General features: G+C 42.6%; 1 protein-coding gene across 5 annotated transcripts in view; it reads right to left on the bottom strand.

Annotated features, from left to right (window-relative positions):
• The window catches only part of SYT17 (synaptotagmin 17), a 99,614-nt gene that overhangs the window by 43,068 nt on the left and 44,428 nt on the right, over nt 1-12,118 (bottom strand). For 4 of the 5 annotated variants that reach the window (XM_033235599.1, XM_033235600.1, XM_033235598.1 and 1 more), the window contains exons 6-7: nt 3,884-4,004; nt 2,210-2,365 (exon numbers count right to left, since the gene is read on the bottom strand). In XM_033235599.1, coding sequence (XP_033091490.1) covers nt 2,210-2,365; nt 3,884-4,004 — 277 coding nt within the window. Of the gene's footprint in view, nt 1-2,209; nt 2,366-2,786; nt 2,878-3,883; nt 4,005-12,118 lie in introns of those variants that run through there. The other variant, XM_033235603.1, reaches the window with a different exon arrangement.

A 12,118-nucleotide genomic window follows, 5' to 3' on the forward strand; every position in this document is an offset into this window, starting at 1 on the left:
CCCGCAGATCTTGCTCAGGGCCACCAAAGTAGGTGAGTGGTAAAGCCAGGACCCAGACACCAGCTCCCCAGCACAGGCACATAACTCCTGTTCTCCTCTGATTCTCTGTCCTTACACATCTTTTTCATGGTGTCACTCATTATAACACGTGTGTGGTACATTTATCATAAAATGTTAAGTAAAATATGAAGTGTCAGGGCTTTCCATGTGGGCTCTCAGTTTCCCCTGGGGTTCTCTCCTCAACTAAGCTAACAATAGGAGGTCCCTTATTCTCAGCAGGCACTTGGGAAAAGAGGCTTCATTTTTTATCTCTGTCTTGGTTTAATACACAGTAGTTCCCATTGCCTGCCTGTGCAGCATTTAAGGAGTCAGAGGTGACTGTCTTCTGTGTTGGCCTGAAACCTAGGAGAGAGTGAGGCTCTTGCCTATTTGTAACTCCATCTGGACAGCAGCCATCACAGACTGCATTAGAAAGGGTCATTATATCTGCATAGGGCAGGCATCCCCTGATTCAATGCAGACTCTATGGGTGACAGGCCTTGAGAAAGCCCAGAACCAACCTGCTTCGGAGGGGTCTCAGAGGATAGACATTTGCAACCTTGGAGAGAAGGAGCAACAAGTGTATACAGGGGAAATCTTGCATGCAAGGATTTTTCAGCCATGCATTGGTTTCTTGGGAGACCTGGAGCCCAGAGTTCTAGACAAGATCTAAATAGAGGAGAGTTTGCAGTTACCCTGGAGAAAGATGTCTTGAAGGATGATGTCAGATGACCAATGCTAGCCCTACCTGGGTTCTTGAGGAAATATAGATCCCTTGGTATGTGGAGCTGGCAAGACCAGAGCTTGAATTCTGATTCTATCAGCTGGAGACTTTGTGTAGGTTGCTTAGGTTTTAAGCCTCAGTCCCTAGATCTGTAAGTTGAGGATGAAGACACCAACTTGACAGGGTGGGTTATGGTGAATATTAGCAATTATAAAGGGAAGAACATACTGTAATTAGAACACAAGAAATAATAACCATTACTCCTACTAACTCTATTCCTGTTGTGGTGAGTAGCTTCTAAGATGATTCCCAGTGGTTCCCACCTCCCATTCTTTATACCTTGTGTAATCCCTTCCTCCCGAGTGTGGGCTGGACCTATTCTAGTGAGTAGAATATAATGAAAGTAATAGGATGTCATTTCCAGTATTAGATTACAAAAAGACTCTTCTTTACGATTCTTGCTCCCTCACTTGACCACTCTGATGAAAGCCATGTTGTGAGTTGTCCTATGGGGAAGCCCATGTGGCAAGGAATTGAGGAAGGTCACTGGCCAACAGCCAGGAAGGGACTGAGGTCCCCAGTTCAACAGCCTGCAGGGAACTAAATCCTGCTGAAAACTGCGAATGACCTTGAAAAGAGATCCTCCCCCAGTTGAATCTTCAGATGAGACTGCAGCCCCAGTCAATACCTTGACTGCAGCCTTGTCAGAGGTTTCAGACAGAACTATACAGCAAAGCTTTGTATACCTGGATTTCTGACCCACGGGGACTATGAGATATAAATGTTTATTGTTTTAAGCTACTAAATTTTGGGGTGATTTATTATGCAGCAATAAATAACTAATACACTCTGGAAATAATACATTAGATTACATCTTGGAAAAATGAACTAAATTCTACCAGACAGTGGCATATGAAGCCTCTGCTTAAATACTATACCCTTTGGGAAGACTTTCAAAATCCCTTTCCCTGAGTTAGGTGACCCTGTTTTCTCATATGCTTCTCTATTTGACTGCAGGGAACTTGAACCATCACCACCATCATCATCAAAACTAACACACAGTGAGTACTTATTATGTACCAAGTATATTCCAGAGTCATAAGTCATTTACTGTTCACAACAAACCTACGCCACAAGTACTATTATTGTTCACGTTTTGTAGATGAGGAAACTGAAGCTCAGAGGAGTTAAGTAACTTGCCAAAGACCTCAGTTATTATGTGACAGTCTGAGGAAATTTGGCTCGAGTCCACATTTCTAACAATTATATTATAGGGCTCTATGAGTCCTGCCCCAGTTCATAGATGTTCAGTGGGTTCAACCCCAGGTAGTTGAACGCCAGACATTAAGTTCTTAAATGTAACTCCCTCTAGATGCCTTCTGTCTCTAGGACAGTCGGTTGAACGTGCCTCACCTGGAGTTCATCAGATGTTGGAGTGCTACCTACCTGTAAACACTAGGCTGGCATTTTCCAGTTCTTCTTGGGGAACTTTGAAGCTGAAGGATTCATTGTAGAAAGGATCAATTGTGCCTCTTAAGAAGGATGTCTTCTTGGTTTTCACAAGTTTGAGTCCATGCACCAGCTGGATTTTCACAAAGGGATCTGAAAATTAGACACAGCATCATAGAATGTTGGAGATCATGAAACCTAATCTGTCCAGTCATTCTGCCATTCAACCTCCCATCCATCTATCTTTTTATTCATCCATTCTTCTATCCATCCATCCATTCAATTTTTCATTCATCTCATAGTCCATCCATTCATCCACCTGTCTATCCATCCATCCATCTTCCCATCCATCTGTCAGTTCACTGATCCATTCATCATCTCACCATATTTTTATCTATCCATTTTCCATCCATCCGATTTCTTATCTATTTGACAGCTCAAGCATCCATCCATCTATTATCCGTCCATTTTCCCATCTATCTGCTTATCTGCTTATCCCTTTCCCTCTTCCTTTAGCCATCTAATATTTGTTGAGCTCCTCCCACGTGTCAGCATTGTGTTAGTTTTACCGATGAGAAAACTGAGGACTCAAGGTGAGAAATCAATTTTTAAAGATCTTGCTGGTGGACACAGAATCAGACTCAGAGACTGCCTTGGATTTCTGCCTGTGGAAAACCATTATCATTTCAGTGAGCCCATAGCCCATATACAGGAGAATAGAGATGGCAGAATTATAACATTTTTAGATCATTTTATAGTTTACAAAGGGATTCATGTACATTATCTAATTTAATGTTTGTTTAAACAACAGATGAATACGGTTATTATGTCAATTTTTGAGATTGAGAAATTGAGGCATATAGTGGTTAATTCCCCAAAGCCATATCATTTGCAAGCCAGATCATTTGACTCCTATAACCTTAATGATTTTATCATACTGACTCTCCCATTGTGGTGAGTCTGAAACTCTTCAGTCTTAATACCATTGCCTCCACTGGCCCTTTCTAAGCCTCTGTTTTTATAATGTGGCTTTTGAGAGTGCAAAGTGTCTTTTAGCTGTCACCTTATCACAAAAGTAATTTATTTTAGCTACTGCATTCAGAGAAGACAATAATTCCACTACTGAGCTGAACAGATCCCTGTGACTACAGCTGCTTTCACAGTAATATCCTTTGCTTTCATGGGAGAAGCAACATACAGATGGAATGGAATCTGTTCCGTTCCATTGAAAGTCATGTTTGAATGGTTTTTGCTATAATGTACACACTTTAAATACAAGTCTTTTCAGAGCTAGAATTCATAAAGATTTATGGCACACATGAAATGAGCTGGCAAAAAACCTCAGAGTGTGTCCTCCACGCTCGTTGATTAGAATGGATAGTTTCTGCACACTATCGCCACCTGCAGGATGGCGTCTCCATTGCAGAAATAGCATTTGGAAAGGCCAAGTCACTTCCTGGGGTTCAAAGAGGATTTAAGTTTCCAGTGGTTATCACGACTGGCCTCAGTCAACTGCCCAATTCCAATAGGGTTACTAAGATGGCATCTTTTACCTGCCTCATCCTGAGATGAGTAATGCTCATCTAGGATACAGAAAAAGAAAACTGGGTCCCCCACACAAACACAGATGCCCCATTAATAAAGTGAGAGAAGCGGGGAATCACACGGTACCTGAACCTTGGCTCACATCTGTCTGAAGAAGTTGCTTGGCTCGAATGACATCAACATTCAGTCTGCCAGCACTTGGGAGATAATTCAGTGATAGAAGCAGCTCCCCCAGCTCCACTTCATTCTGTAGAGAAAGGAAATGGTCAGGAAGTTGCCTTCTCCTTTTATTCCTTTTGCACCTACCATGCAAGAAATTGATTGCAGCAGCTCACAAACAGGTTGCTGTGGGCGCATCAGTTGACAGTGGGTGCCTCTGTGTGTGACTTCTTTTCATCTCTGCCTCCAATTATTGTGGTCCATCTATCTCTGAGTTTTTTCCACTCTTAGATCACTCAACAGCAACAACAATAACAACAAAAGCAGCAATAAAAAAAAAAAGTTTCACTGCCATGTACTATGCTAAGTGCTTTACATGTAACGACTAATGAGTCTGTGAGGTATTAGTATTAACTCTTTAACAGATGAGGAAACTGAGACTCACAGGGTTAAATAACATGTCCAAAGCCACAGCAAGAAAGTGGTAGAGCTGGTACTTAGACCCAGGGAGGCTGATTTGATTCCAGAGAATCTGACTGCTGTTATTCTGCTATCAATAGGATACCTGGAGGTAGAATGCCCTGCAGGGGAACTATCTGAGTGAGAAATCTGTTCTTAACCTGGAATCCCCAATAGATCCCACACTTCTAACCTCACCATAGCTACACTCAGCGCAGAGACATCCCTTGTTGAAGAGTACCCATCCCCTTGATCGTAGCCTCTATCACACTGTGGAAAATTCCCACGAACACCTAAGTGCATGACTGCATACTGCCAAAAATACCTAGAAAGCAGGAGGCCTCCCACTTCTCTGTCCCTTTAAAAAAAAAAAAAAGTATTGTAGAAAATTTCAGCCATGTACAAAACAATAGACTAGCATAACAAATCTCCATCTATCCATCACAAAATTGTAACAATTATGGGCATTTTGCCAAATAGTGTTTCACCTATATCCTGACTTGTGAAATATTTTAGCTGAATATTTTAAACTAAGTCCTCGACATGGTGTCATTTTACCTGTATATCCTTCAGAATTATTCTTTAACTGATAAGGACATTAAGACAAGCATTTTAGTGTGGGAAATTTCCAGTCATATTTCAAAACCAGACAGAAGAGTATACCCCACCATCTTCATACCCAAACATCACTCAGCTTCAAAAATTCTCATCTCATAGTGAATCTCTCTTCACTTACACCTTCATTCAACTCCCCATATTCCTCTGAAGTAACTCCCCGTCATTATATTATTTGTAATATTTCAACATGTATCTTTAAAGGGTAAGATCTCTACCTATCTATCTATCTATCAATCATCTATCTCATCTATCTATAATCTAACCATCTATTATCGATCAATCATCTGTTTATCTACGTCTATTATCTATCTTTATCTATCATCTATCTAGCCTTCATCTCTATCTTTTCTGATGTCAGTCATTTCAGCAAATTAATGCCAAATGCCTAGCACAATACCCAGCAGCTCTAGAACAATGCCTAGCACATAGTAGATACTCAATAAACATCTGCTGACAGGGTGAACAGTCAAACCAAAAGATTCCTGTACCGAGTGAGTTAGTCCCCAAACAAACAAGAAACAATCTCTCACGTTAACTCAGGGGCTGCTAACAAACAGCCTAAAGGTGTGTTTTGTTTGCCCCACATCACATTTTAACTTATAATTACTTGTTAATTATTACATAATTCAAGAATCAAGTTATTTCACATATTTTTAAAAATCTGGGTTTCTTGCCTTGCTTGAAAAACAGGAAAATCTGGTAACACCGGCATTCCCACCAGGCAAGAGACAAAGATTCTTTACTTGACCAAACTTTAGCTGGCTCCTAAACCTCCTAGGCCCATCAGTGCACCACCTTGTCAAATCCAGTTTCTGCAAAGAACTCTGCTAAATCAGTTTGGTCAGGTTCCTCATTCTCTCTCTCTCACCACTTTTTTTTTTTTTTTTTTTTTTGAGACAAGGTCTCACCCTGTCACCCAGGCTGGAGCAATGGCATGATCATAGCTCCCTGCAACCTCAAACTCCTGGGCCAAGGGATCCTACTACCTTAACATCCTGAATAGCTGGGATTGCAGGCATGTGCCACTATACCTGGCTAATTTTTTTTTTTTAAGAGGTGAGGTATTGCTGTGTTATCCAGGCTGGTCTTGAACTCCTGGCCTCAAGTGATCTTCCCAAATTGCTGGGATAACAGGTATGAGCCATCATGCCCAGATAGATTCCTCATTCTCCATCATGCCCCAGGTAATGTCTGATCACCCTGGCCTGTCTCCAGCAAAAATCCTGCCAGGTTGATTTAGCCAGAGTTCCCCTGACTCCTCTGATGCTTCCTCTTAGTAATTTTTTAAAAATCCCTGACCCCCAGCTTTGCTCCATGGCTATGGATTCCCACTTGTCTGTGCTGCATTTGAGGCTGAGGCCCAGTCTCTCTCTATGACTGCAAAATCCCATTACTGTGGTCCCTATACATATCATGGTGATCCTCAATAAAGTCTGCCTTGTCACTTTAAGAAGCATCATTGAGGGTTGGGCGCGGTGGCTCATGCCTGTAATCCCAACACATTGGGAGGCCGAGGTGGGCGGATCATCTGAGGTCAGGAGTTCGAGATCAACCTGGCCAACATGGTGAAATCCTATCTCTACTAAAAATACAAAAATTAGCCAGACGTGGTGGCAGGCACCTGTGATCCCAGCTACTTGGGAGGCTGAGGCAGACCACTTGAACCCAGGAGGCAGAGGTTGCAGTGAGCCAAGATCGCACCACTGCACTCCAGCCTGGGTACCAGAGCGAGACTCCATCTCAAAAAAAAATAAAATAAAATAAAAGAGAAGTGTCATTGAGTAATTTTCTTTAATCCAACATCTGGCCACAGAGCTATGCAGTGCTCCTTTAGATGGGACCTGCCCCCTTCACATCATACCTCGTCTGTCCGCTTCCTCCCCTTTACATTCCTGCTGCCCTGCCCTGGGTATCCAAGTATGGAGATTTTCAAAATAGGAACGGTCAACTGAGTGTCTTGAGTAATAAAAGAAGTTCAAGCCCTTCTGCACTGTTGCTAGGGGTTTCCTGCTGCTTCTCAAGGGCTTGGAAGATGCAGTGGCTTTAGGACATGACCCTGCTGACACATCTGCTCTAGGATGAGCAATGCTGAGGATTCTGCAGGAGCCCAGGCCATCCAGGTCCTCCCAGACTTTGCTCCTCCCAGGTTCATAAGTCACAGTGACATTTCCTTTTATTTTAAAAGCAGTTTACTATGTACCAGGACTGGGGATACATCAGCAAGACCATGCCCTGACTTTACAGCGCATACACTTCTGTGGGGGAGATGGACAGTACATAGATTTTAAAAAATATATCAATGAGATGATTTCAGGTAATGCTAAGTATTAGGAAGAAAAAGATAGCACGGTGAGAGAAAGGAAGAACCTTTCTTGGGTGATGGCAATTTGCTGCATCTTGATTGTGGTAGCAGTTACATGTGCATTTGCCAAAAATCAACAAACAGTAAGTTCCATCTCAATAAAGTTGATTGAAAGGGGGGTATTTGAAGTAAGCAAATGTGGCAAAATATTGGCGACTTAGGACATCTGGGAGATGGATACATGGGTGTTTTATTATTTTATGTGGTATATATTCCCATTAAAAACATTTATTTTATGTGAAATAAACATGAAAAAGGAAAACGTGACAAATTAGGCAAAGTAAAAGAATGAATGGGGTTCACATGGGAGCTGCCCTTTCAGTCGGTGGATGGGGCAGGGTTTTTCTGAGAGGCGAGGTTTGAAGAGGAATGAGGGAGGAAAGAGGGATAGGGACTCCTGGGGCAGAGAGAACAACAAGTGTAAGGGCCAGGATGGTGGAAGTTACCGACCGGTGTCGCTCAGTCGGTGTGTTCAAAGGAACAAAGAGAAGGCCAGTGTGAGGAGAATGTAGCAAGAGATGGATTCTAGAGACGCTTACAGGAACGAAGGCAAGCTGCCCAGTGGTTGATCCCAAGGGCTCTGCCCAATCCTAGCCGTCCTCACAGAATTGGAAGGAAGAGGTGAGGCCATCTTTTGGGCCCTCGATACGTAAGAGCACCTCAAGCCCCCTCTGCAACCTTCAAGTGTGGATAGAATTGTTCCTTCTCTCCCCTGGGGCCATTGATCGAACCTTCAACAAGGCACTTCCTGAAGTTATCCTTTTTCTAAGAAGGCTGAGTGTTTTTCATCTTAAGAAAGCAAAGCTCTTTTATTTCTTCTTCCCTTTGCGGATACAAGCTCGCTGTACTCTCTACGCATCCCATCCTCGATACATGGCGTGCACGTCAGGGCTTTCAGGTCATACTTTTCCAGGGAACCATTCCCATTGATCCAGCCACTCTTTCTGTCTGCCTTATCTGGGGAGTGATGAATTTGTAACAGTGTTGTCCGGAGTCAGGGGAGCAGTTGATAGAAAGTAAAAAAGAGGGCTAATTGTGCAATAGCAAAGGATTCATTGATTCATTTAACAAACGCTCATGTAACAGGTACTAGGTTCTAAGCACTTGGGGATGTCACAATCATGACCGTTACAGCAAACCTTTATGGAGAAATCACCATAGTCCAGGCACCATCCTAGGCACTAAAGCTGAATTGCATTTCTTTTCCTTAACAACTCCAGAGGCTTCCGTCTTGCAGATGAAAGAATTCAAGCTTAGCAAGCTTGAGCTGCATGACTTGCTCAAGATCATATATCATAAACAAAAAGAACAAGGTTCAAACTCAGCCCATGGTTAACTCTTACACAAGGTTTCTGGTGAGTAAGCAGCAATCCCAGACGTCAAGCAACTCACCGTCTACTGGCGGAGAACAAGGAAGATATAAAAACAAATCAAAATTCCAGGGGCTGCCCATCCACTAGGATGGCTATAATAAACACACACACGCAAAACCATAACAAGTGTTGGCCAGGATGCAGTGAACAAGAACCCTGTATACTGCTGGCAGTAATGAAAACTAGTGCAGCTGCTTTGGTGAACAGGTTGGAGTATGACCGAGCAGTTCCATTCCTAGTTGTATACGTAAGAGAACAGGAAACATGTCCATGTGAAAACTTGTACGCAGATGTTCATAGCAGCACTATTCACAATAGCCAAAAGTGGAAGCAGCCTAAATGTCCATCAACAGATAGATAAACAAGGTATCATCTAACTATGCAATGGCAGGTTATTCCTTCATAAAAACAATGAAGCATTGATACAAGGTAGACAAACCTCGAAAAAGTGAAAGAAGCCAGACACAAAAAATCACATATTGTACAATTCCATTGACAAAATATCCAGAATAGGTAAATCCATAGAGATAGAAAGTAGATGAGTGATTGCTAGGATCTGGGAGGAGGGGGAAATGTGGAGTGACTACTTAATGGATACAGGGTCTTCTTTGGGTGATGGGAGTGTTCTGGAATTAGACAGAGGTGATGGTTGCACACCACTGAGAATTCACTAGATGCCACTGAATTGTGTATTTAAAATGATTACATTTATACTATGTGAATTTCACCTCAATTAAGAAATAACTGCAAACATATAAAAAAAGCTCATCATCACTGGTTATTAGAGAAATGCAAATCAAAACCACAATGAGATATCATCTTATGTTAGTTAGAACGGCGATCATTAAAAAGTCAGGAAACAATAGATGCTGGAGAGGATGTGGAGAAATAGAAATGCTTTTACACTGTTAGTAGCAGTGTAAATTAGTTCAACCACTGTGTAAGACAATGTGGTGATTCCTCAGGGATCTAGAGCCAGAAATACCATTTGACCCAGCAATCCCATTACTGGGTATATACCCAAAGGATTATAAATCATTCTACTATAAAGACACATGCACACGTATGTTTACTGCAGCACTGTTCACAATAGCAAGGACTTGAAACCAACCCAAATGCCCATCAACGACAGACTGGATAAAGAAAATGTGGCACATATACACCATGGAATACTATGCAGCCATAAAAAAGGATGAGTTCATGTCCTTTGCAGGGACATGGATGAAGCTGGAAACCATCAGTCTCAGCAAACTAACGCAGGAACAGAAAACCAAACACTGCTTGTTCTCACTCATAAGTGGGAGTTGAACAAAGAGAATACATGGACACAGGGAGGGGAACATCACACACTGGGGCCTGTCGGGGGTTGGGGGGCTAGGGGAGGGATAGTATGAGGAGAAATATCTAATGTAGATGATGGGTTGATGGTTGTAGCAAACCACCATGGCACATGTATACCTGTGTAACAAACCTGCACGTTGTACACATGTACCCCAGAACTTAAAGTATAATAAAAAAAGAAATAATTGTAGGACTCAAGTATTAATCAGCCATATAAATGAAACCCAAGACAGACTGAAGCACAATCTATTCTTGAGAGGGGCATGGTCAAGGAAGTCTTCATGGAGGAGGAGGCATTTGAGTTAAGCCTTGATAAGTAGGATTTGGTCCAGCAAATATTGCAGGGAAGGGTGCCCCATACAGATGGAACAGAATGAGGGACGCCTTCACTAAGCCCCAGTACTCTTCATTGTGTTCTGATCCTGAATTTATCCATATTATTATGTAAAGGTTGATATGGTTTGGCTGTGTCGCTGCCCAAATCTCATCTTGAATTCCCACATGTAGTGGGTGGGGCCCAGCGGGAGGTAATTGAATCATGGAGGCAAGTCTTTCCCATGTTGTTCCCGTGATAGTGAATAAGTCTGATGAGATCTGACGGTCTTAAAAAGAGGAGTTTCCCTGCATAAGTTCTCTCTGTTTGCCTGCTGCCATCCATGTAAGATGTGACTTGCTCCCCTTGCCTTCTGCAATGATTGTGAGTCTTCCCCAGCCACGTGGACTTGTAAGTCTAATTAAACCTCCTTCTTTTGTAAATTGCCCAGTCCCAGGTGTGTGTTTATCAACAGCATGAAAACAGACTAATACAAGGGCCAAGTAACTTATTATTAATAATAAAGTTGGCTGGGTACAGTAGCTCATGTCTGTAATCCCAGCACTTTGGGAGGCCAAGGCTGGAAGATTGCTTGAGGCCAGGAGTTCAAGACCAGCCTGGGCAACATGGTGAGATGCCCCACTTTGCTACAAAAAAAAAAAAAAAAGAAAACATTAGCCAGCTGTGGTGGTGAGTGCCTGAGGTCCCAGCTATGTGAGAGGCAGAGGTGGGAGAATTGCACAAGCCAGGAGTTTGAGGTTGCAGTGAGCCATGATAGAGCCTGGGCAACTGAGAAAGACCCCATCTCAAAAATAAGTAAATAAAATAAAGTAGCCAACGGTGGTTAATAATTTGGATGTCTGAGATAAATTAGTGAGCATTCTCCACAGAAACAACATCACCTTCACCCATTTACATTCCTGGTTTGTTGTTGTTGTTAAGTGTGGAAGACAATACTGGTTTCTCCCTTAGAACAGGTGTGTGCTCTTGGCCACTTAGGAATGGATGATGCCCTCCCCACTTCTATAACAAATAAATTTTTTAAAAAAAGAGAAATATAATTTTTGGCAAGAATTTGATATTTTAGAAATAACACTGCAGTACCCATTGATAAATCAGAACATTGCTGAGGTTTACATTTGAGAATTATTGCAGCAGTCCTTTCTGTCCAGGCACGGTGGCTCATGCCTGTAATCCCAGCACTTTGGGAGGCCGAGGCAGGCAGATCACTTGAGGTCGGGATTTAGAGATCAGCCTGGCCAACATGGTGAAATCCCATCTCTACTAAAAATAAAAAAAGTGTCTGGATGAGGGGGCAGGTGCCTGTAATCCCAGCTGCTCAGGAAGCTGAAGTGGGAGAATCACTTGACCCAGAAGGCGGAGGTTTCAGTGAGCCGAGATTGCACCACTGCACACTAGCCTGGGCAACAGAGCAAGACTCTGTCTCAAAAAAAAAAAAAAAAAAAAGAGAGAATTATTATTATCTTGAATGACATATGGTGAGCGGCTCTATAATTTTCAGGGCTTGGGGGCCTCAAAGCCTTATCCTAACCCGGCCCTGGAGGAAAAGGAGAGTTGCCATCACACTCAGGGTCTCTGCCCCAGAATATGTTGTACGTATGAATAACAGAACAACGTCATTCACTCGGACACCATAAATGTCAGCTCTAACAATCTGGGGACAAAAATGTCCCTGGGGGCTTCCTGGAGCCAGTATCTTCTCAGCCCTTCTTCCC

Source organism: Trachypithecus francoisi, unplaced genomic scaffold (genome assembly GCF_009764315.1).
Source record: "Trachypithecus francoisi isolate TF-2019V2 unplaced genomic scaffold, Tfra_2.0 Lachesis_group15, whole genome shotgun sequence".
NCBI classification, from domain to species: Eukaryota; Metazoa; Chordata; class Mammalia; order Primates; family Cercopithecidae; genus Trachypithecus; species Trachypithecus francoisi.